Consider the following 26,392-nt stretch of genomic DNA (forward strand, 5'->3'; position numbering starts at 1 on the left):
GTTCTATCAAGGACAGCTTAGTCACGGCAGGGGAAAAGAAAGAAAAAAAGAAAAAACCCAGTCCCCAAGTAAGTCTCATTCCCAGATCTTCCCAGAGAGCTTCTCTCCCACAGCCTTACAGAATCACTAAAATGACACAAGCCAGGCATCGTCACAATGGCCATGCTGAAAGGAGGGAGGGATGCTCCGAACTAAAAGATGGTTCTTGTTCCTTGGTTTGTTTGTTTTTCAGGGTAGGGTCTCGCTCTAGCCAAGGCTGACCTGAAATTCACTATGTAGTCTCAGGCTGGCCTCGAACTCACAGCCATCCTCCTACCTCAGCCTCCCAAGTGCCGGGATTAAAGGGGTGTGCCACCACACCCGGCTAAAAGATGGTCTTAAAACCCATGTTGTACCAGATGATTTGTAAACCTTACAAAGATATAAATTAAGAGATCTACATGTATACAAAAGCTTTCAACGGGAACTGAAATCCATCCTATGTCATGCCAAGCAAAGACTTTGACAACAAAGGTGATCCCCCTCCCCGCCCCCCCCACTGGAGCTGGCAGTAAAAATAGAAGGTATTATACACAGGCTCTGCTTCTCTCGTGTCCACCATGGAAGCCCCTGGTGTTGTCAGGACCTCTGGGCAGCCTCAGCACCCCCACAGGCAAGCCATCTGCTGTCTGCATCTTCCGACACAACAGGGGACTAGCCCCGGGGCTTTTCTCCTGTGTCCCCATCTCGGCTTGGCGGCGCCTCCGCACCCAGGGGCTGCCCGAGGGGGTGACGCTGCTGTCGGAGGAGTAATCCATGCACTTGCGGAAGATCTCAGGGCTGGTGCCGTTGTTCAGTCTGCCTTCCTCGGCCAGTGGGGACTTTCTAGAAACGCCTTTGCGTTGGGCCAAGGGGCTGCTCCAAGGGCTGGAGCAGGGGGAGGCGTTTGGGCTCAGAAAGAGACTCTGGTGGCCAGAAGGGCTAAGCTTGTTGGTGACCACATGTCTCCGGCCAGCCATGGGCGACGTGGGATTGCTCTCAGGGTCAGAGGAGCTGTTGGCAGAAGACTCGTCTCCCATGTACTGAAGCTCTTCCACTCTCTTGTTTAGTGACTTGCTCAGGTGGACGGTGCCCGTGGACTCCTCATCGTGGCTCTTATCTTTGAGAGGTTTCTTTTTTGGTGGCTTCATGCCAATCAGTACAGCTTTCATGTTGTCTTTGCCCTGAGATTCTGCGACCATGAACTCGTGGGCTTTGATGGCTGCGTCCACCTCCTCGAACTCCAGAATGGCACACTCCTGGGTGCCCACCTGGCTGTACCGACTGCTGATCCTGCGGACATCAGGCGGCAGCTCTCTCCCAGGTTTGAGGATGCGCACCGATGAGATGACTCCAAACGTCCCAAAGAGCTTGAGGAGATGTTCCATGACCTTCTCCTGGACCCTTCCGTTCTTCTGGGGGCTGGCCAGGGCCCATAGCTTGGAGGACTGGTGTAGGTCATAGACCAGGAGCATCTTGCTGGGAAGGTTTTCATTGGGGAACAGTGGGACGGGGGTGGTCCTCCTCACCTTCCGGTGGTCCTCATTCAGCTCAAGGGTCACTGAATACTTCAAGGCGTGCGCTGTGGTTCTCCAGTCCCGTGTAAGGTGCTTCACCTGAGGAACACAAAGCAAATCTGAAATGACGCCTAGTGTCCTTATTCACACTTGTGGGTGCCATCATCAACCTCCCTTCCATCTCCATTCCCATGATGCAAGTATCTGGAATCATACATGGTGTGTGTGTGTGTGTGTGTGTGTGTGTGTGTGTGTGTGTGTTTGTGCGTGTGCGCACACATGATCATTTATTTATATATATATACTTTTTTTTTTTCCAAGGTAGGGTCTCACTCTAGCCCAGGCTGACCTGGAATTCACTATGTAGTCTCAGGCTGGCCTCAAACTCACAGCGATCCTCCTGCCTCTGCCTCCCGAGTGCTGGGGTTAAAGGCGTGCGCCACCACGCCCAGTGTGATGGTTTATATTAATTGACATAACTTAGAACCACACAGGATATGAGCCTGTGAGGGGGTATCTAGACTAGGTTAACTGAGAGGACTCACCCTAACTGTGGGTGGGCCCCAAACTGAATGAAGAGGACACAGTGGGCTGAGCCCGAGCCTTCGTTGCTCTCTGCCTCCTCGCTGTGGCCACTGTGTCGCGTGCTGACACCGTGCCTTCCCCTCCACGGGGGACCGTAACCTCAAACTGCAGCCGAAATAAACCCTTCCTCCCTTAAAGTGACTTTTAAAATATTTTTATTTATTTATTTGACAGAGCAGGAGAGGGAGAGAGAGAGAGAGTGAGAATGGACGCACCAGAGCCTCTAGCCACTGCAAACAAACTCTAGTGGCGTGCAGCCCCTTGTGCATCTGGCTAATGTGGGTCCTGGGGAATTGAACCTGGGTCCTTCGGCTTTGCAGTCAAATGCCTTAACCACTGAACCAGGACCCACGTTAGCCAGATGCACAAGGGGGCGCACACGTCTGGAGTTCATTTGCAGTGGCTGGAAGCCCTGGTGGGCCCATTCTCTCTCTCTCTCTCTCTCTCTCTCTCTCTCTCTCTCTCTGCCTCCTTCTCTCTGTCGTTCTCAAATACATAAATAAAAATAAACAAACAAAAAGAGAAAAAAAGAAAATTTATGAGAGAGAGTGAGAGAGAGCAAGAGAATTGGCACTTCAGGGCCTCCACCCATTGCAATTGAACTCCAGATGTATGTGCTGTCTTGTGTGCATGTGCAACCTCACGTGCCTGCATCCCCTTGGAGAGTCGAACATGGGCCCTTCGGCTTCCCAAGCAAGCGCCCTAAAAGCTAAGCCATCTTTCTAGCACTGCACTACTATTTTGAAAGGCTTTGGGAGATTTTGACATTTGAATCCTTCTCTGAAGCTGTACTTCTGCATTAGAGATACAGAAACTTTGAAAGATCTCATGTGTCTGTAACACGGCCTGAGAATACCACAGACTGTCTTGAACTTAGAATTAGACCCAACAGGGGCCTCTTAAAAAAAAAAATGATGAAATAAACCCTTCCCTTCCCCTCCCAGGGTGGAAATTGTGTGCATCAATGTTGTAGTATGTGAAAGCTACATTTATATTATAAAACAGTTATTTTTGCAAAGGCCCACTTCCAGTGGAGGGAATACCAGAGAGATGACTCATCCTACAGAAATGGGCAATGTGGGTGGGATGGGTAACTTGAGCCAGGGATGGTGCAATCACACAGAATCCTCTGAGGCTAGGCCGGTGAGGCTGGTCTGCAAAGGAGCATGGAACTCAGGGTGCCCCTGAGAAACTTCATGGAGACCAAGAAGTGAGGGGCACGGAAGTCTGGACAGAGATCTGCTGTTCCTGGAATGTGTGTGCTGTCCACTCCAGCCTGTGGCCTCTGTGAAACGTCCCAGGCTTAGGGGTGTGCATGTGTGTGTATTACATACATACATGTGCTGGTGGATGAGAGAGACAGGCTGTCTTTTCTGTCAAAGGGTTAAAAAGATAGACTCTGCCCTGGTGCCCCCATTTTCTCTCTTCCTCTCTCCCCTTCTCTCTGGCTCCTCTTTCTCTCTCTCTTTCAAATAAATAAATATTAAAAAATATTTTTTAAAAGGGCTGGAGAGATGGCTTAGCAGTTAAGGCACTTGCCTGCAAAGCCAAAGGACTCGGGGGTTCAATTCCCCAGGTCCCACGTTAGCCAGATGCACAAGTTGGCACATGCGTCTGGAGTTCATTTGCAGTGGCTGGATGCCCTGCTGTGCCCATTTTTTCTCTCTCTTCTTCTCTCTCTACCTCTTTCTCAAATAAATAAATAAGTAATCTTTTTAAAAAGATTTCTAAAAACTGTGACTCAGACTAAAGCCCAGGAGTCACTTGTGTTAGGGAATAAAAAGCCCCGCAGGCTTCCCGGTGGTGTGCTTCGCCTGTGTGAACTCTGTGGCTATGGTTGTGGAACTTTCTGCAGAAGTAAACTGCGCCTTGCTGACGTACTTTGGGTTGTGTAAATATTCGTAGACCCTAGACTCATGTCTGACATGGAGGCAGAGGTCAATCTTGAATATCATTCCTTCAGATGTCATCCCTCTCTCTTTGTCTCTCTTTGTCTGTCTGTCTGTCTCTCTCTCCTCCTCTCTGGAAGGGTCTCTTTATTGGCCTGGAGTTTGCCCAGTAGGCTGGACTGGCCAGCCCTCGAGTCCCAAGGATCTGCCTGTCTCGGCCTGTTCAGCACTGGGATTACAGGCATCCTCCACGTGCCTTTCTGTATGAGTTCTGAGGACTAAACTCAGATCTTCACTGTTTAGGACACAAGCACTTTACGAAGTGAATTATCTCTCCAGCTCCCACACTTAGGCTCAGCATGCAGAAAACACAAGACACCTTACACAGAGTCCCCGAGCTGATCACCACAGTCCAAAGATGCCAAGAAGCAGGTCCAGGCTTATGGCTGAGTTGCCAGTGAACAGGGTCAATTAGGAGTTCAGACAGGGTGCAAATGACTGCAAGTCACTGTCAGCTTGTGGGGACATCGGACCATGGTTTTCTAGGCTTGAAATACAGTGGAGCCATCTCCAAAACTGGGGGAAAAGGGAGTATGCAAGAGAGGGAAAGAGCCAAGCGTGGTGGCACGCGCCTTTAATCCCAGCACTTGGAGGCAGACCTAGGAGTATTGCTGTGAGTTTGAGGCTAGGCTGAGATTACGTAGTGAATTCCAGGTCAGCCTGGGCTACAGTGAAACACACTAACTCAAAAGAGAGAAAGAGAGACAGAGAGAGACAGAGAGAGAGAGAAGCTTCCTGAGCTTGATATCAGGGCTTTACTCAGAGGTCTAGAGAACTTGCGAGAAAACCATCTGCTACTAGGAGAGAAACAAACTGTAAGTGGACTGAAGAGCTCAAAGGCAGGAGCCAGGTCCCCTAGGAAAGCTTGGTTTCATGCTCCCCATTCCAGACCCATGTCTGTGTGACCCTTCAGGAGGACTTTCCAGGTGCCACCTCAGAAAAGGCAGCAGGGAAATGGGTCCCGGTGCAATTCTTAGAACTTCATAAAGATTTTCATAAACTTTGTGGGATGGCTGGTCTTTCGTGGTCAACTTGACAAAAGTGTGGAATGATCATGGAAATCTGCCTCTGGGTATGTCTGTGAAGATGTTTCCAGAAAGATTTCGTTGATGAGGGAAGAACCAGTCTAAACATGAGCAGCCCCATTCGATGGGTCGAGGTTTCTCAATAGAATAAAAAGGAGAAAGTAAGCTGAGCACGAGCATTCCTCTCTCTGCTTCCTGACTGCCAGTGTAACGCGACTTGCCTCACGACTGCCACCATGCCTTGTTTGCTATGATGTACATACTGCACCTTCAAACTTTGAGCCAAAATAAACCCTTTCCTTATGTCAGATTTTTCCAGAGCAGCAAGAAAACTAATGTACTGGGCTGGAGAGATGGCTTAGCAGTTAAGGTGCTTGACTGCAAAGCCAAAGGATTCTGGTTCGACTCCCTAGGACCCATGTAAGCCAGATGCACAAGGGGGCGCATGCATCTGGAGTTCGTTTGCAGTGGCTGGAAGCTCTGGAACACCCGTTTTCTCTCTCTCTCTCTCTCTCTCCCTGCCTTTCTTTTTATAAAAAATATTTTTATCTTTATTTATTTACTTGAGAAAGAGATACAGAAATACGCAGGGAGAAAAAGAGCGAGAGAATGGGTGCACCAGGGCCTCCAGCCACTGCAAATGAACTCCAGATGCATGCATCCCCTTGTGCATCTGGCTTATGTGGGTCCTGGAGAGTTGAATGGGGATCCTTTGGCTTTGCAGGCAAGTGCCTTAACCACTAAGCCATATCTTTAGCCCTACCTGCCTTCTCTCTCTCTCTCTCTCTCTCTCTCAAATAAATACATAATAAACAAAATATTAAAAAAAAAAAGAGGGCTGGAGAGATAGCTTAGCGGTTAAGCGCTTGCCTGTGAAGCCTAAGGACCCCGGTTCGAGGCTCGGTTCCCCAGGTCCCACGTTAGCCAGATGCACAAGGGGGCGCACGCATCTGGAGTTCGTTTGCAGAGGCTGGAAGCCCTGGCGCGCCCATTCTCTCTCTCTCTCCCTCTATCTGTCTTTCTCTCTGTCTGTCGCTCTCAAATAAATAAATAAATAAAAAAATTAAAAAAAAAAAAAAAGAAAACTGAGCTGGGCGTGGTTATGCATGCTTTTAATCTCAGCACTTGGGAGGCAGAAATAGGAGGATCACTATGAATTCAAGGCCACCCTGAGACTACATCGTGAATTCCAGGTCAGCCTGGACTAGAGTGAGACATTACCTCCAAAAAAACAAAAACCAATAATAATAACAAAAAACTAAGGTACTTTGTACTCTCTCAATGTTAATAAACTTTGTCTGATGTTCCTCATTTTGGTTAATGAGAAACCTTTAGAAGGGAAAGGGTTGGTGCTCAGGGTTTGGGGTTGTAAAAGAGACTGTCTAGGCCTGGAAAGATGGCTTAACACTTAAGACACTTGCCTGCAAAACCAAAGGACCCAGGTTTGATTCCCCAGGACCCACATAAGCCAGAAGCACAAAGTGGTGCATCCATCTGGAGTTTGTCTGCAGTGACTGAAGGCCCTGATGCACCCATTTTTTTCTCTCTCTCTTTCTCTGTGTCTCTTTCTGTCAACCTCTCTCAAATAAATAAGAATAAATAAAAATTTTTAAAAATTAAAATTAACAAAAGGGTCTGTCTACATTACAGCTTTTTTCAAGAGAGAAGAACCAGGAGACGTAAAAAGCCGCAGCTAAAAAAAGAAAGAAAACCATGCCAACTCTTGATGCCACCAGGAGGCAAAGAGGGAATGTACTGATGATCACACTGGCTGCTACATTTTGGGATTCCACTCCAACAAAGAACATTTCTCAGTGAGGGTTTACTCACTGTTCTCTGGACATGAAATACCATCTCCCTTCTACTAGACCTTGAAAACTCTTATCCGTTCTCCAACATCCCAATGCCATCACCTCCAGGAAGACTTCTCAATTCTTTAGGCAGGGTGGAGTTCCTCCCACATTTAAAAAAGAAAAAAATCGTTCTATTTTTTTGCCATATTTTCTCTGATCACAGTGTAGCCTTTCATGGACACCTCTTCTTTATGGTATGCTGAGCTTTTCAAAGGTGGAGGGCATGCCAAATTCATTTTTGCACATTTTGTACCTAACCCAGTATTATTCAGCAAAAAATTTTAAAAAAAAAGTCAAGGGCAGAGTGCACTAGTGGATACAGCCTAGAAGAACTCCAGGGAGTAAAGCTCTTCTCCAGTGCTCTCTGACAAAGCACACAGGCAGTTTGGCCAGGACCCACTTATTACGCATCCCATTATGCAACAGGCGTGTGGTACTTTCCCATTGTAGTAAACAAACGCTCCCCAAGGGAGACATAGAGTGCATATTCCAATTGGTTGGTCATCCCCGTGAGAGCAGGGGATTCAGGGACCAAATGTTGCATCAGTCCAGGGCAGAGGCAGTCAATCTTTGTTTAGCTGCCAGTAGTGCTTAGGTATTGCAGCTCTGTAGAGCATGGAGACCTTGTTGACGTCACACATCCAGAAGGCTCTTCTTGCCAAGGTCTGTGTGTTCTCTTATTTCCCATTTTAGTCAACATAACCATAGAAAAGCTTGGGCTTCATTTAATTCCAGGCTGATAGGTCTCTCAAGTCTTTAAGTCCCCTTGTTTTGGCATAGTACCCTCCAAGGTATCCATGTGCCCAGCAAGAGCGCATGGACTTCAAAAAGACCATAGTATATCATTTATAACAACCAGTAGCTGAGGTTGTTCCATACTGTGCAAGTATATTCTCCCATCCACATACTAACCAGGTCTGACCCTGCTTAGCTTCCAACTTCAGGCCTATTTTCAGTAATGGCTCTATATCCCATCTCTTGATAATTTCTCTCTTTTTAAGGCTTCAGATTTAATTTAAAAAATCATAGGGCTGGAGAGATGGCTTAGCGGTTAAGCGCTTGCCTGTGAAGCCTAAGGACCCCGGTTCGAGGCTCGGTTCTCCAGGTCCCACGTTAGCCAGATGCACAAGGGGGCGCACGCGTCTGGAGTTCGTTTGCAGAGGCTGGAAGCCCTGGCGCGCCCATTCTCTCTCTCTCCCTCTATCTGTCTTTCTCTCTATGTCTGTCGCTCTCAAATAAATAAATAAAAAATTAAAAAAAATCATAAGACATCAGAGCTCAAAGGGATGAAATCAAAGCAAAGCAAAATACCAAAAATATTTATTACTCTGTGATAGTTACTTTCAGTTGTCCACTTGATAGGGTCTAGAGTCTCCATGGATGCAAATCTCTGGGCAGGTCTATGAAGGATTTTCTAGATTAGATTAAACTGAGGTAAAAAGACCCACTTTAACTGTGAGCAGTACCATTCCGTGGGCTGGGGTGCTGGGCTGTATAAAAAGGAGAAAATGAGCTGAGCAGCGGCATTCATTCTGCTCTGCTTCCTGACTACTGATGTGACTAGCTGCCTCACGTTCCTGCCACCATGCCTTCTACACTATGAGGGACTGTGTATCCCTAGGCATGGTAGCAGAAATAAGCCCACCCTCCCTTGATTGCTTTTGACAGTGTGTTGGATCACAGCAATAATAAAGTAACTACAGGGGCTGGAGAGATGGCTCAGTGGTTAAGGTGCTTGCCTGTAAATCCTAAGGACCCAGGTTCAATTCCCTAGTATCCATGTAAGCCAGATGCGCACGTTGGTACACGCATCTGGAGTTTGCAGTGGCTGGAGGGCCTGGCACGCCCATTCTCTCTATCTCTTTATCTGCCACTCTCTCACTCTTTCTCAAATAAATAATTTTTTAAAAAAAGAAAGTAGCTATAATATACATCACAACCCCCAACACTCCAGAGATCAGAGAAGTCAAGCTCACCTTCTTGAAGGAGGTGAGCAGCTTGACGCTCACATAGCCCAGCTTGTTCCTTCTCACATGCTTCAGCAGGAAGGCATCCTTCTCCAGGTTCTCATCAGAAAAGTAGAATTCAATCTGATCCACCAGCTTCTTGATCAGCTCTTCGTCCGGGGGCTTCCACTCCGGATCCAGCTCCTCAAGCTCATTCTCACCTCCGCTTGTGGCACTGCTGAGGCCAGAAGGAGAAGGTGAGTTAGTCGTGAACTGAACTGTCACCTCTCAGATCCATCTGATATGATAAGGTCTCAACCCCCACCACCAGGTGCTCAGTGTGTGTCTTTATATGGAGATATGGTCACTATAGATGTTACTAGTAGGAGTGGGCTGGGCTCCTAATCTGATATAGAGGCAGTCTTTATAAAAGGCAGGAAGTTTCTGGGCGCGCTGGCACACACATTTTAATTCCAGCACTTGGGAGGCAGAGGTAGAAAGAATGCTGTGAGTTTGAGACCACTCTAGGACCACATAGTGAATTCCAGGTCAGCCTGGGCTATAGCAAAAGACTACCTTGAAAAACAAGAAAGAGGCAGGAACTTGAACAGAGGTATGCATAGTGAGAATGCCTTGTGAAGATGAAGGTGACTATGGGGTAACCCAGTGGGAACCAAGGAACACCACAGAGAAGCTAGGGGTAAAGCCTGATAGATCCTTCCGCAGTACCAGGATGGGGAGCTCAGCCCTGCTCACATCTTCATTTCAGATCACGAGTTGGTATATTTCTCCTGTTGTAAACCACCTGCATGTGGATCTTTGGTAAACTAGCCCTAGGAAATGACACTGACCACACCTGAACGAGCTTCTCAGAGGTGGTCTATTGGCCAGCCATAGATTCTATGTTCAACCACTTGATAAACAAAGCTTTTGGCGGGGAAGGGTGGGGTTTCAAGGTAGGGTTTCACTCTGGCCCAGGCTGACCTGGAACTCACTATGTAGTCTCAGGGTGGCCGCAAACTCATGGTGATCCTCCTACCTCTGCCTCCCAAGTGCTGGGATTAAAGGCATGCGCCACCACGCCTGACTCTTAGCTTTTGTTTTTAACAAGTATGAAGGAGTCATTAAGAGAATGACAATATCTCCTTACTTTTAGGTGGTACTTTGCTTATTCCAGAATGCACTAGCTCACAAATGATAAATACTTTCTTATTCTTTTCTTCTGATTTTTCCTAACTCAAGATACTGATTTTCAGAAGACAGTATGGCAGAGTGACTTATCTTTTAATGTGATTCACCACACTTCTTGCAAATAAAAACTTGATTTCTTAACTGGTTGTGAATGAAATCTCTCCCTTGTGATCACAGACTTTGAGGCATCCAGTTCAGATGAGATTCAGCAAACACTTAAAGATAGATGCTTGGGGAGATGGCTCAGTGGGTAACTTATGTGCTTAATGCATAGGCATGAGAGCCTGAGAACCAATGTAAAAGCTGGGCATTTGGGGGCATGCTTGTAATCCCAGTGTTAGAGAAGGCAGACAGGGGAAGATCTCCAGGACTTGCAAGTCTAGCCAAAACAAACTCTGGGTTAAGTGAGAGACTTATCTCAAAATACAAGGTAGAAAACAACAACAACAAAACCAAGGTAGAAAACAGCATAGACCTCCCCACATGCATGTGCACACACACACACACATGCCTATACATATATGAATGCCTATACACGTATGAGTATCACTCAGATACACACAAATACATCAATAAAAATTTACAAAGCAAATAAAAATTAAATTTAAAAAATCAAAAAATAAAATCATTTGTCAATACCAAGTCTGCCCAGAATTCTTTACTGGCCAGTTGTCCAATCCCCTGCCAACTGATGTCCTTATGAGCTGGACATGTGGTCATTTCTACTGGCAGAGGGTCTGTTTATGTTCCTGTGATGGCGAATCAAGATTGTCAACTTGACAAGATCGAGAATCACTGAGGAGATAAATCTCTGAGCATGTCTATGTGGGAGTTTCTAGATTAGGCTAACTGAGGTGGAAAGACCCCCCAACTCTGAATGTGGTGGGGCACCCCTATGGGCTGGGGTCCTGAGCCGCATAGGAAGGAGAACATGAATGAGCACAAACATGCATCTCTCCCTGCTTCCTGACTGCGGGTGCTCCTGCCTCCATGCTTGCCTTAATGACTGCACCCCCAAACTGTGAATCAAATTAATGCTTCCTTCCTTTCATCCTTAAGTCACTTTGGTCAGGTGTTTTGTCACAGCAACGAAAAAAGGAACCAATACAGATTTGTTATAAAAATGGAGATTTGCAGTCACCAAGCTCTCCCTTTCGTACAACTTTAACATTTTTATTTGCCTTTTAGCTCTTCTATTAGGCTCCTCTTTGTTTTTACAGAATGCGTTTAAGTCGGGCGTGGTGGCGCACGCCTTTAATCCCAGCACTCGGGAGGCAAAGGTGTGAGGATCACTGTGAGTTCAAGGCCACCCTGAGAGTACATAGTGAATTCCAGATCAGCCTGGGCTAGAGTGAGACCCTACCTCAAAAAACAAACAAACAACAACAAAAAAAAAATAATGTGTTTAAGATTGGTGGACATGGTCACACAAGCCTTTGATCTCAGCACTTGAGAGGCTGAGGTAGGTGAACTTGAGGCCACCCTGAGACTCCATAGTGAATTCCATGTCAGCCTGGGCTAGAGTGAGACCCTACCTCAAAAAAAACCACAAAAATTCCTTATCTCTTTAATATCAGTGAATTTCAATGACTCTTCACTATATAGATACACATGCTAATAATATCCTACCTTTTCTTCCACTCCTCTGTCCACTTCAAACCTTCCCAATTCTATCAGATACACTTTCATTTCATTTTACTAGAGTTTGTTATTTCACTCTATTCCATAATGAATAGTCCATGTATTGTCTACAGATAGATATGAAAGTTGCAAGTCAGTTGGTTCTGTGATGATGACTATGTAAATATGTTCCCTGCATGAAAAAGTTATTTGTAAAGATTTCTTCCTTCCCTCCCTCCCTCCCTCCCTTTCTTCCTTCTTCCTTCCTTTCCTTTCTTTGTAGCACTGAGTGGAATCAAATCCATGGTCTTGTGCATTCTAGGCAAACACTCTACCAGAGAGCTGCAGCCCATCTCATTTTTTTCTGAGATAGGGTTTCACTATGTAGCTCAGGATAACCTTGAACCCACTATGTAGTCCAGGCTGCCCCTTGACTCTCCAGATTCTAATGCCACCTCCCATGTACTGGAATTACAGCCATCATGTCCAGCTAAGATCATGTTTCTTTTTTGAAAGTGTCTTAAGAGTTGACTGACCCTCTGAATTTATCGTCTATGTTTATTTTTTCTCTCACATTGTTTTAATTTATATGCTAAGATGCTTCACTGACACAATTTTCCAAACTTTCCTAATGAATTTTAAATTTTCAGTATGTATGTATTTAGTATCTAGGAATTTTTTAAAATTTATTTTCAGACTGTTCCCTTTGAAGAGCATTCCTTTCTTGTATTATGGATGCAGTATCTTAAATTCTCTCAGGGTACTAATTGGACTATATGCTTTTAACTGCTTTTCTTTCCAACCATGTCTAGATTCTATGCAACACGTTTGAAACAGTTACTCTCTAGTTGCTGGGACAAAACACCCAGGCAGAAGCAGCTTATGGGAGAAAGGGTTCATTTAGGTTTACAGTTTTAAGAAGTTTCATCACTGTGGGAAAGCAGAGCAGAGCAGATAGCCAGGGTGTCACATCTCCACAGCAGCAGGAAGGAAGTAGTCAGAGTGAGCTTCCTAGCTCTGGCAAGTGGGGCTGGGTTATAAAATCCTAGGGCTCACCTCCGGTGACACACCTCCTCCATCAAGTCTCCACCCTCCGGGGATTAAGTATGACACTCACACGCAAACCCTTGAGGCTATGAGAAACATTTCACAGTCACCCCACCACATCACTCTTCCATTTAATGTCCATGCCATTAATTTGATTTGTTTCAAGTGACTAATAAGTGATTCATTTTTTTGTTTAAAATTACAATAAGCTTCTTTTACATTTACAGAAAAGTTGCAAAAATAATACAGTGAGTTTCATATATCCCACACTAGGCTTGTCCATTTTTAGAGGTTTTATTTTCTTAATTTTTATTTCTTTGTAAGGAGAGAGAAAGAGAGAGAGAGAGACTATCAGAGACAGAATGGGTGCACCGGGGCTTCTAGCCACTGCAAGGGACCTCTGGATGCATGTGCTGCTTCCCTGTGCATCTGGCTTTATGTAGGTATCGGGGAACTGAACTTGGGTTGTTAGGTTTTGTAGGCAAGCGCTGCAACCACTAAGCCATCTCTCCAGCTCATGTTATTAATTAATTATTAATATCTTGTAATAGTATGGCATACTAGCTAACTATATATAATTCAGACAACAATTACATATCACTCGTTGCAGTCTATGGTTTGGATTTCTTTAGCGCTTACCTAAATGATCCAGGATACCACGTAACATTTTATTATCCTGTTCCCTTCACTAGGCTCCTCTGAGCTGTATCTTTCTCTAGCTCTTAATAATAATATTATTATTATTTTGTGTGTGGCATGTGGTCTGTGGGAGGGGTGTAGGTGCATGTGTGTATAAGGAGGCCGGAGGAAGACATCAGATGTTCTCTTCCATCGCTCTTCCACTTTGTTTTTTCTCCTGAGACAAGGTCTCCCACTGAACCTGTAAGTGAATGGTTTTCTGGTAGACTGGCTCATCAGGGAGCCCCACTGATTGTCTTATCTCTGTCCTCCTCAAGCCTGGGGTTAAAGATACAAGTAGCCATAGCCATACATAGATTCCCCCCCCCATGGGTGCTGGGGATCAAACTCAAGCCCTGAGGTTTCTGTAGCAAAGCACTCTTACCCACCAAGTCATCTCAGCCCCTCTTATCCCTACTTTTGTTGTTGTTGTTGTTGCTTTTTTGAGGTAGGGTCTCACTCTAGCCCAGGCTGACCTGGAATTCACTATGGAGTCTCAGGGTGGCCTCGAACTCACAAAAATCCTACCTCTGCCTCTCCCAGTGCTGGGATTAAAGGCGTGCTCCACCATACCTGGTCCCCCCCCTTTTTTTTTATTTGAGAGAAAGAGGGAGAGAGAGAGAGAGAATCAGTGTGCTGCAGACGAACTCCAGATGTGTGCGCCCCCTTGTGCGCAAGTGTGACATTGTGCACCTGCGTCACTGTGCGTCTGGCTTACGTGGGACCTGGAGATTCGAACAGGCATTCTTAGGCTTCGCAGGCAAGCACCTTAACCACTTAGCCATCTCTCCAGCCTCCTTTCTTATTTTTGATGACTTCAACCGTACTGAGAAGTGTTGGGTAGGCATTTTATGGACTGTCTCACAGTTAATATTTGCCCTAATTATACTAGGGTCATGGGATTTTGGGAGGAGGATCTCAGAATTCAAGCTCCATTATCAGCACAGGGTACCAGCATACACTGATCAACACAGCTTTTCACTGGGGTCGTTAACCTTGGCCATTTGCATGAGGCAGTGTTTGCTCGACTCTTCAATTATAAAGTCACTCCTTCCCCACCTCTTTCACAGTGCGATCTTTGGAAGAAACCACTAGACGTAGCCCACACTTAGGGGAGTTAAATTCCACAGCTATCTAGTTTAAAGAAGTAAGATCTAGTTGCTTTTCCTTGGGGAGTTGAGGGGGCTCTTGTGCAGTCCTACAGGGTTGTTGGGTTTCTTCCTAGACAGCTCTATATAGTTGGTGGGTGGCAGGCTTCTGTTTAGGGTGAACAAGAAGGGAGTCCTTCAATTGGGGCTGCTTCTAAACTGCAGCGAGCAAGTCTCCTTAGCTCCCCCCCCAAGATCTCCATGGCACATTCCATTCCTTTAACAAACCGCCCTCCTCCTCCTCCACCTTGGGAGTCAATGTTGTGTTCCTGGCTTCTCTTCACTGGAGCCAGAGGCTGGGAAACAGTTCCAAAGGGAGAATTTAAATGACCTCCCAGACACTTCCATCTCTTTTTACTCTTCTAGCCTCCATCTATTTCCCAACCAGAGTTTCTAGGTTTCCATCTTCCCACTCCTACCGCCCCCCTACGTTGTATTTTGGGCTACAGCCTCCCCCACGCTACGCCACAGGACATGTTTTGAAGAGCTGGTGTGATCAGCTCCTGCTGCACCTGAACAGCACTACTACTGCTGGTAACAGGAGGCTTTCCATTGGCTACTAAGCAACGCTGAAGTGTTTAGCTCCATGCTCACGCTTACTGGGATTCTGATGATCTCCACCTTCCAAGCTTATTTTATTTCCTCTAAGATCTTTTGCTCCAAGCAATTCGGAAGACAAAAGTGCCACGGCTCTCTGACTTTTGTGTGCATGCTCTCCCCATCCCCCTGAGTGACTTCACACCCTCTATCAGGTCTAAATCGCAAATGCAATTCTTTTTGTTGTTGTTGTTGTTTATTTTTATTTATTTATTTGAGAGTGACAGACAGAGAAAGAGGCGGGGGGGGGGGGGAGAAAATGGACACACCAGGGCCTCCAGCCACTGCAAACAAACCCCAGATGCATGCGCCACCTTGTGCATCTGGCTAACGTGGGTCCTGGGGAATAAAGCCTTGAACTGGGGTCCTTAGGCTTCACAGGCAAGCACTTAACTGCTAAGCCATCTCTCCAGCCCCACAATTCTTTTTTTTTTTTAAAGAAATTTTCTTTACTTTGTTTTTTTGTTATTTATTTATTTATTTGAGAGAGCAGATATAAAGAGAGAATGGGTGTGCCAGGGCTTCCAGCCACTGCAAATAAACTCCAAACACATGTGCCTCCTTGTGCATCTGGATTATATGGGTCCTGGGGAATAGAACCTGGGTCCTTAGGCTTTGCAAGGAAGTACTAAGCCATCTCTCCAGCTCTCAAATATAACTCTATAGGAAGGAAGTATTTCCTACTTCTCTAATGCGCTTACCTATATTTATGTCATAGCCCCTTAAGCTGTGTACCTCATCAGCAATCCCACCCTAAAGCAGAAGGGAGGAATTGCACCAGACTCTTATCCTAGCGCATCCATGAACTTGTACGTAGTAGGAATTCTGAAAGTATTTACATTATAAAGCAAATGGTTTCTGTCATCTTATATCATGCCTACAAAGATTCTTCAAGGAGGGAAGTAGGGATACTGCTAAATCCATCCTGAAAGGTATTTCAAGAAGACTTGAAAAGGTATTAATTTAAAAATATATTTTGATTTATTTATTTGCAAGTAGAGAAAGATAGAGAGACAGACAGAGTGAATGAGCACATGAGGGCCTCCAGCTGCTGCAAACAAACTCAGATGCATGCACCACTGTGCATCTGACTGGGGAGTCAAACCTGGGGTGTTTGGCTTTGCAGTCAAGCACCTTAACTGCTGAGCCATCTCTCCAGCCCTTGAAAAAGCTTCGTACTTACATGTTTTTAGTTTATTTATTTAATATGTATGTTCTTCAGTGTGTATGACCACATGTGCCACAGTGTGCCCAGGAGGTCAGAGCAATACGTTTGGGTCAGTCCTTGCCTTAAACCTCACTGGAGGCAATGTAACTCTGTTATTAACTGCTCAGCTTGCAAGCTTCTGGCATCAGATAGATAGATAGATAGATAGATAGATAGATAGATAGATAGATAATTTATTTATTTATTTGAGAGAAAGAGAGAGAGAGAGTGGGCATGCCAGGGCCTCTAGCCGTTGCAAACAACCTCCTGATGTATGTGCCATCTTGTGCATCTGGCTTTATGTGGGTACTGGGACATCCAACCCAGGTCCTTAGGCTTTGCAGGCAAACACCTTAAACAGGAAGCCATTTCTCTAGCCCCCTTTTTGAACATGGGGTAGGGTTTTTGAATTCATGTACTCAGGACCGTGTGCCAAGTGCTTTATACACTAAGCCATCAACTCAGCCCAAATATTGTTTCTTTAAAAAAAACATGTTTACATGCGTGTGTGTATGCATGTGTGGAGTATATGTGGTAAGGTATGTGTATGTATCCTTGTGTGTGAGCACAGATGTACACGTGTGGGGGCCAAGGAACATGGGTGTCCTCCACCATTGCTCATCCATGTGTTTCCTTGAGATGGAGTCTTTCAGGGAGCATGGAGCTACCTTGGATTTTTAAAGAGCCTGGCTGAGCAGCAAGCCCAGCAATCCCCTGGTCTCTGCTGGCCACTGGACTGTGGCCACGCCTAGCTGTTTACATGGGCGCCAGGGAATCAAGCTCAAGGCAAATCAGGCCCTATTGCTTGCCTGGAAAGCGCTGATAGCCGTCTGATGAAGACCTGTGTTACAGCTACAAATCTGCTTGAAATGGACACAAAGGGTGGAAATGAGGAAGTATTTTCAAAACAGACAAATGCGCTCCATGGATCAGTGCTGAAATGTTTCACATAGTTGTAAGTAAATTTGGACAAACAAAGGTAATTTGCAAAAATAAAATCTCCAGCGCCTTTTCTCTCATAAAATCCCAAACCAACCTGGATATATTGATGGAGTAGCTAATCAAATGACACTGCAAAAGGAAAACACGCAAATTAGAATGGTGATGTCATGAGACCCTCAGTAGGACTCTCCACTGAGGAAAGACCTCTTGGATACTGTATCCTTGACACTTGTCTGACATGATGCATCAACCACGACAAGGAAAACTAGGAGCAGGGGCGAGGAGAATATTGAAAACCAAGATGAAACATCATTATTAAAACACAGGGGCATGGTGGTAAAAACAGGGGTGTGGTGGTGCACTTGGGAGGCAGAGGTAGGAGGATCACTGTGAATTCAAGGCCACTCTAAGACTACATAGTGAATTCCAGGTCAGTCTAGACTAGAGGGAGACCCTACCTTGAGAAAACAAAATAACGATGATAATAATAATAAAATAGCTGAGCAAGGTGGTACATGCCTTTAATTTCAGCATTCGGGAGGCAGAGGTAGGAGGATCACCATGAGTTCAAGGCCACTCTGAGACTACCCAGTGAATTGTAGTCAGCCTGAGCTAGAGTGAGACCCAACCTCAAAAATCCAAAAAAAAAAAAAAAAAAAGTACAGGAAGAGATAGAAACCTAGAGGGTCATTTTCTGTTAAATAAAAAATAGGTGTATTCAATATTTTTTTTACCAATTCCATTAATATTTAGTATTATCATTTTTAATGGTTTTTTGTTTTGTTTTTGTTTTTAGAGGTAGGGTCTCACTCTAGCCAGGCTGAGCAGAGCCTCAAATTCACAGTGTTCTTCCTACCTCTGCCTCCCGAGTTCTAGGATTAAAGACAAGGGCCATCACACCCAGCTCTATTTTAAATCATTTTGTCATATTTATAGCAAAAAGTTTAGTAAATATGTTAATATCATTAGGTACCAAGATTTTCAGTATATAAAAAAGGTAATAAACAACAACAAAACCCCCTGCAATTTCAAATTTGAATTATAAATATAAATTTATATTTAGAAAACAGTCCTGTCCGTTGAAAGTAACACCTGACTAGAAATTCGCATTTTGTTTCTGGTCTTTGTTTCCTAATGCTTTTGAAATAGGATTTGAAACAGCGCGGACTCCTGTGGATACGGCTGAATTCCATGGCCAGAGTAGAAAAAGTACAAATGAAGCCTGGGATATCGTAGTTTCCAGAAGGATGACATGCTCAAAGCTACACGGACATGTTCCCACAGAGCGCACAGGTGGCAACTCGAAGGAGCTCCCTTGGCTGTGCCACGGATGCTCTGAATATCAAAAATAATGATTGGAATTAAAGCCAGGCACGGTAGCGCACGCCTTTAATCCCAGCACTCTGGAGGCAGAGGTAGGAGGATCGCCGAGAGTTCGAGGCCACCCTGAGACTACAGAGTGAATTCCAGGTCAGCCTGGGCTAGAGTGAGACCCTACCTCAAAAAAAAAAAAAAAAAAAAACCAAAAAAACCCCGCAAAATAATAATACTAATGATTGTAATTAACTATAAAACGATACCAAGGGGGAAAAAAATCCATGAATGGTAAAGAGAGAAGGTTCAAGGTTAAGGAAGGCCCCTGATTGAATGTAACACTAACTGATCTCTTTGAAAAATAGTAATTAAGGGGAAATAAGCATTTCCTCTTGACTCATTAGAAGGAATCTTTGATCAATCTAGATGATGAGGCAAAGAAAAAAAATGTAATGAAATGTAAAGGAAAAAAATGCTAGTCAGTAAAATGTATTAAAAAAATGAGAAAATTGGAAAATCACCAATATGCAACCACAAGCGAAGTAACCTGTTCACATAAAGAACACTCAGTGGACGCTCACACCACAGGGAATAAAATAATAAGAGGAAGAACATTCAGAAGATACAACACATAATCTATGGGTAGTTATTAGAAGTACAGAAACGACAAAGGCCAAATTACGACCAAACAGAAAAATCTAAACAGACCCCTGATGAGTAGAGAGGATGAATTAGAATCAAAAACCTCCCAGCAAGCTGGGTGTGGTGGCTCACTTCTTCATTCCCAGCACTGGAAAGGCAGGGGTAAGGAGGATTGCTGTGAGTTGGAGGCCAGCCTGAGACTACATAGTCCAGGTCAGCTTGGGCCAGAGTGAGACCCTGCCTCAAAAAACAACAACGCGCTGGAGAGATGGCTTAGCAGTTAAGCACTTGCCTGTGAAACCTAAGGACCCTGGTTCGAGGTTCGATTCTCCAGGACCCATGTAAGCCAGATGCACAAGGGGGCGCATGTGTCTAGAGTTGGTTTGCAGTGGCTGGAAGCCCTGGCGTGCCCATTCTCTCTCTCTCTCTCTCTCTCTGATGCTCTCAAATAAAAAAACAAAAACAAACAAGAAAACAATAAAACTCCCATCAAAGTAAATCCCAGAACCTGATGACTTCACTGCTAACTTCTACTAACCCTTTTAAGAAGAATGAATATCAATCATCCTTGAACATTTAAAAAAAATTTAAAAACTAAAGATGAGAAAATATTTTCAAACTAATTTTGCAAGTATTTTACCCTAGTAATAAAGCTAGAAAAGGGAACTGCGAGAAAAGAATATCCTTCAATATCCTTGAAGAGCAAGGATGCTAAAATCCTTAGCAAAATACTAGCAAAATTCAACAGCACATTAAAAAAAATTTTTTAAATATTTTTTGTTTATTTTTATTTATTTGAGAGTGACAGACAGAGACAGAAAGAGGGAGAGGGACAGAGAGAGAGAGAGAGAGAGAGAGAGAGAGGGAGAATGGGCACACCAGGGCCTCCAGCCACTGCAAACAAACTCCAGATGCGTGTGCCCCCTTGTGCATCTGGCTAACGTGAGTCCTGGGGAATCGAGCCTTGAACCGGAGTCCTTAGGCTTCATAGGCAAGCACTTAACCACAAAGCCATCTCTCCAGCCCCACATTTTTTTAATTTTAAGTTTATTTATTTATTTGAGAGAGAGAAAATGGGTGCTCCAGGGCTCCCAGCCACTGCAAATGAACTCCAGACGCATGATCCACTTTATGCATCTGGCTTACTTGGGTCCTGGAGAATCGAGCCGAGGTTCTTTGGCTTTGCAGGCATGCACCTTAACTGTGAAGCCATCTCTCCAGCCCAACAGCACATTTAAAAGAATGATTTGCTATGCCAAATGGCAGAAGCCTATAGTATTAACTACTTGCGTACCTAAGGCAAGAGGATAGCTTTATCACTTCATCTCTTAAAATGAACTCCATAATACAAATAAATAAAAAGGACCATTTATGATGATCAATTGGGACATATTCCTGGAATGCAAATACTATTTAACATATGCAAATCAAAAAATATGGCATATCATATTAGCAGAATGGAAGATATTAGGCCTGCAAATTACTGGTTAGTTGCAAAGTCACATTTGAATAATGGAGAAATGCTCTTAAGCAAGTTGTCAAATTTAGCATCACTAATGGTGGATGTCTCCTGAGGTTATGCAACATAACATTCAGACATAGCCTATGAAGTATTTCTGCCAAAATGCTTGATGCAAATCTAAATTTAGCTCTTAACTTCCAGTTTATGGGAAGAATATGGTACAAATAAGCATGTTAAATAAGACTATGAGAATCAGTCCAAAATATAAGACATTCAAAAAATGTCTGGTGTCTTATCTTGAAAATAGTTAAACATCAGAAAAAAAAGAAGGTAGGAATTTTCTAGATCAGGGCTTCTTAAACTCTTTCTACTTGTGACCTTTCTTGCCTGTGAAATTTTTATATGAGCCGAGGGATATAGGTATATACAACAAAACTATAAAATAGGTAAACAAATCAAACATATACTGATGATAGACTACAAAGAAACTTATTTCAGCATAATTTTTGGTACACATATTTTACAATTGATAAAAGATAAAACTAAACTGGTACACTAATGAGATGGATGTGTTTGTTTATTTTCACATAAAAGATTAAATCTTAGCTGAATCTTTCATACTGTAGGACTGAGATACTTTTCAGAGTTGAGGGTTTTTTGTGTTTTTTTTTTTTTAATCATTATCAGTGCTGAGAACACCGTTTTACAGAAGTACATCGTACAAAATGGCAGAAGAATATTTAAGGTTAGAAATCACTGGAAAGTCTGTCCTAATCCCAAGCCACAATTTGTTGAACTTTTTTTTTCAATGAATGAGTCAGTGACTCAAACAGCAGTGGGGATTATTTTTGTTGTTGTTGTTTGTTTTTGTTTTTCGAGGTAGGGCCTCACTCTAGCTCAAGCTGACCTGGAATTTACTATGTAGTCTCACAGTGGCCTCGAACTCACAGTGATCCTCCTACCTCTGCCTCCAGAGTGTGGGGATTAAAGGCGTGTGCTACCATGCCCGGCTCAGCAGGTTTTAAAAATCAATTAACACAAATATTTATTAATTTGGTACTTACATGTTGAGGAATAATGGTAGGAAAATATAAGAACTCTTTGCTTTCTGTAATTAAACCATTTTATGTAAGAGCAAAAAATAAATCGTTCATATAGTTAAAATGCTGCATTCCATAATATAAAATAGTCATGAATCTGAGCCCAGGTGTTTCAGGCAGTGTTCATTGGTATTGTGTGGTGTGATGGCATGTGCAGGCAATGCTCATTGGTACTGTGTGGTGTGAATGCAGTGAGGTCACAGCATACAACCCAGAAACACCTCAGATTCACTAAATGTTCAATTTTGAGTTAATTTCTGGTTGTTGTATATTCAGAAATCTTTTACTGTTGCCAAAATTTTCATGGTTCCACCCACACACCTTCTGTTATATGGTCCCTGTGTTCTACACTAAAAGGTTCTGAGGAGGCATAACAGGTCAATGTCTCTACATGACTTGTCAGGGTGCTGGCTTGAGGATAAAAAGAAGTTTGTCACAAGACAATTGGAAGAAATTTGAATGTGTAACATGGTTATTAGATGATCTTAGCAATTCTTTTAGGGAGTTAATCTTCATTTTCCTAGTTGGCAATCAATAGCATTATGGCTTTATAGGCAACATTATTTCCAAGAGTTATAAAATAAAGCATTTAAGGTATAAGTCTGTAGGATATATTTTGATATGGTTCAGGAGATACCACACATGCACCAAACAAATAATGCAAACATTTAAAAACTGACTGCAAAATGGTGGGTATGTGAATGCTCACAGTCCAGTACAGCTCCCTCATCTTTCCTGCACGTGAAGGTGTGCACATGTGCACGCGCGCGCACACACACACACACACATGAACAATGCATTTAAAATGAAAATAGGGGCTGGAGAGATGGCTTAGCAGTTAAGGCGCTTGCCTGCGAAGCCTAAGGACTCGTTTTTGACTCTCCTGCTCCCACATAAGGCAGAGGCACAATGACGCAGGCATGCAAGGCTGCTCATGCCCATGAGAGGGCACCTGCATCTGGGGTCAGATCACACTGGCTGGAAGCCCTGGTGTGCCAATTTCCTTTCTCGTTCTCTCTCTCTCTCTCTCTCTCTCTCACTCTCACATAAAAAATAAAAATAATGTAGTCTGTTGGGCTCGCCTCAAAAAAAAAAAATGTATAAAGGGCTGGGGAGTCAACTTGGCATTTGAAGGCACTTACTTCCAAAGCCTGCAGACCCAGGTTTGATTCCCCGGAATCCACATAAAGCCAGGTGCATAAAGTGGTGCATGTGTCTGTAGTTCGTTTGTGAACAACAGCATCAAGAGGCCTTGGCATGTCTATTCTCTCTCTCACACACACACACAAATAAATAAATAAATAAACAAAATATTTAAATATGGTCAGAGATGAAGGAAAGATTTTCTTTTTTCTTTTTTTAAATTTTTTTGTTTATTTATTTATTTGAGAGTGACAGAGAGAAGGAGGCAGAGAGAAAGAGAGAGAGAGAGAGAATGGGTGCACCAGAGCTTCCAGACTCTATAAACTAACTCCAGATGTGAGCACCCTCTTGTGCATCTGGCTAACGTGGGTCCTGGGGAATTGAGCCTCGAATCAGGGTCCTTAGGCTTCACAGGCAAGCGCTTAACCACTAAGCCATCTCTCCAGCCCGGAAAGATTTTCTTAATGAATGAGAAAGTTAAGGCTCTCCTCACTCTTCCCTGACTCTTTGTTCCCCCGGTGCAAGCCGGGCATGGATGAAGGTACCAGAGATGCAGAGCCGACTAAGGGAAAGCAGCTGCCTCCAAGGACCTCAGTGTCCGGTGGAGGGGAGATGAGTGGCTTTCCATGTGGTGAGGTGTGTGCAATGGCACAGACATATATGTGCATTCCCCACACATTTGCAGGGGGTCCTGCTACATGCTAGTGCTACACAGGGCTCAGAGGATCCACAGAGGACAAGCAGTGTAGACCAACAACGGTGGAATTGTGGCTGTGGTCAGTGCCAGGCTTAACATGCAGTGGACTACAGCAACATGGGGAGGAGGACACGACCCCAGCTTGCTTGAAGAGGGTCTTGGGGGTCGTGGAGAGCGGGCAAGACTGGCTAGAAATGAAGCAGGTGATGGAGAGATGGGAAGGTGCAGTCAAGCAGACACGAGCCAACTCCACCCCCCTGCTCAGATAACCAGAGGGGGACGGCGGTGCACATCAGACAGGAGAAGGTGGCAGCCACGGGGTGCGCGATGATGCAGGTGGGTGCCACATCTGAACAAGCACACTGAAGGATCTGGGAGATGAAACCATCCACATTAAGACGGTGGCTGCGGCCTTGTCAGGCTGGACCCAAACAAGGGACAGTGTTTATCTTGCTCCTGGCAGGATCTCCTCGTGCCAGGCATGACAGCCTGCTGGGCTCTGGCAGCTCCACTACTGGGGAGAGCCCCGGGGATTTTGGGGGGTCAACTCTGTGCTAGTGGGCGGCGTGAAGTGCTTCAGGCTGAACGCTCATGTCCCACAAGCCTCTGAATCCCGGAATGAAGAAGGATGGTTCTGGGGGGTCGTGTGAGGGGCCAGGCAAGAGGCCCGCCCACTCACATTGAGGATCCGTTTCTCTTAGAGCTCCACAGGAGATCTTGCCAGGCCCAAGAAATAAATAGGGCCTTTATCCTGGCTGTTTAGTCTCCAAGAGGCGAATGGCTTTTTTTTTTTTTTTTTTTTTTTGCCACAGTCACAAGCAAATAAAGTCACAAGAATAAAAAAAAAAAAAAATCCCTTGGACTGGGCACAGGCCTCTAATCCCAGCCCTGAAGCTCTGAGAATCTAAATCCAGATCCATGTAACTGGAGAAGGGGTCTGCCCACTGGCTGAGGCCCCTAAACGTTAGCATTTTCCTGATGGCAAAGCTATATACCTACCAGACGATACTTCTGCAAAAGCTTAATAGCTGAAAGTCTGTGCACAGAATCCTAAAAGCAAAAAGGGCCCTCTGACTGGGAGAGATAGCTTAGCAGTTAAGGCACTTGCCTGCAAAGCCTAAGGACCCAGGTTCGATTCTCCAGGTCCCACGTAAGCCAGATGCACAAGTTGGTGCACGCATCTGGAGTTCGTTTGCAGTGGTTAGAGGCTCTGGTGCACCTAGTCTTTCTCTCTCTCTATCCCCTCTCTAATAATAAATAATAAAATATTTCAAAAGAAAAAGAGCCCTTATTAAATATCTCTTGCAACTTCCTAGAATTTGTGTTTTATCATGGCTATACTCTCTAGATAATCCATTCTGGATTTTTTTTTTCAACAACTGGAAATAAAAACAAAAAAACCACAGTCGTGAAGGGCCTAAGCATTTTAGACACAGCCTAAGATGGTCTGGTTGAGGGCAAAGCTCAGGACACAGGGACAAGGTCAGACAGCTCTGGGCCATAGCAGCTCTGAGCTACCCACAGCAACCACGGAGCCACCCCCAGCTACTGTAGACACGCAAGGAAGTTATGCAGCACCGGGAATCCCCCGGTGGGGTGGGGGCAAGGCGGCAGGCTCTCAAGACAGCTCAAAGGAGAACAGGAGAGCTCTCCCCATTAGAAAGCATCCCCCCCTCCGGCCCCCACCAGCACTCAGTCGTGTCTGGCTTGGTCCCACCCAGAGACTGCTGTCAGGGGGAGGACGACAGTGAAAGCTCTTGAGGGACCGCTGTCATTGGGAGGAGGTCTAGGGATGAAGTAAGTCTAGGCTGGGACGAATTTTGCGTGGATCTTTGGATGCACGCCCGGAGAGGGGGGTGCGTCTCCTCCAGAAGTGGGGATGGCGAGGACGGTCTTCGCAGTCCTTCCTCCTCCTGGATCCCGCGGAGCATCCATCCCCATATCCAGTTCCCCCAGGTCCCCGCCTGCAGCCGCCCCCATCCCCCGCTCGGGAGCCTCCTGTGGTCACGAAGACTGTGGACAGGGGCAAAGACTACCACCGCCCCCAAAGCAGCTTCTGACTCCGTGGGACCGCCCGGAGCAGTTTCCTCCGTGATCGGGCTTGATTCAAGCCCTCTGCCCGCACAGGTGTCGCACACTGTCACCTCCCTAAACTCATCCTTACCACCCGCTGCCCGCCCGCCGGGTCCCCCTGCGCCGAGGCCCTGGCGCCACCGCGCCTACCTGTGTCCCCGGCTCGGCTCCTCCTCGCTGGCGCTGCCCCAGCCCGGGCTCAGGTAGCGGGCCGCGTCGCCCGAGCCCCGCATCTCCTCGTCATCCTCGGGCTCCTCCACGTCGTCGTCGGCCTCCTGGATGGCCACACGGATCTGCACGGGCCCCGGCAGAGCCTCTCCGCCCGGCCCGGCCATGGCTCGCTCGCTCGCGCGCGCGCGCGCAGGATGGTGGAGACTGTGCCGAGCCGCGAGCCAGGGACCAGCCGGGTGGCGGCGACTGCGAAGACCGACCGACCGATCGGGGGGTGGGGTCGGGGGGGGGGACGTGGGCGGCGCGAACGTGACCGCGGCTCGGCCCAGGGGAGGGACTGGACAGGGTCGCCCGCCCTCCAGCCTGCCCGCCCCAGCGCTGCGCAGCCCCGGGCACCGCCCCGACCGCTAGGCCAGCGCCAGCGCCACCGCAGGAGGGACCGCGCAGGGCACGACTTCTCCCACCCT

General features: G+C 45.6%; 1 protein-coding gene across 2 annotated transcripts; it reads right to left on the reverse strand.

Annotated features, from left to right (window-relative positions):
• Positions 1 to 539: 539 nt before the first annotated feature.
• Larp6 (La ribonucleoprotein 6, translational regulator) lies at positions 540 to 26,104 on the reverse strand. 2 transcript variants are annotated; one of them, XM_004666725.3, is made up of 3 exons: positions 25,905 to 26,104; positions 8,924 to 9,131; positions 540 to 1,634 (listed from the first exon to the last, which is right to left on the reverse strand). In XM_004666725.3, the coding sequence occupies exons 1-3, from the start codon at positions 26,087 to 26,089 to the stop codon at positions 567 to 569; spliced, it is 1,461 nt and encodes a 486-aa protein (XP_004666782.1). In that variant the 5' UTR covers positions 26,090 to 26,104; the 3' UTR covers positions 540 to 566. The 2 variants fall into 2 exon arrangements, with proteins under 2 accessions (XP_004666782.1, XP_045016476.1); XM_045160541.1 differs by having other exon boundaries at positions 8,924 to 9,128; positions 25,905 to 26,103.
• Between the last annotated feature and the right edge of the window lie 288 nt (positions 26,105 to 26,392).

This window comes from Jaculus jaculus, chromosome 10 (assembly GCF_020740685.1).
Source record: "Jaculus jaculus isolate mJacJac1 chromosome 10, mJacJac1.mat.Y.cur, whole genome shotgun sequence".
Classification (NCBI taxonomy): domain Eukaryota; kingdom Metazoa; phylum Chordata; class Mammalia; order Rodentia; family Dipodidae; genus Jaculus; species Jaculus jaculus.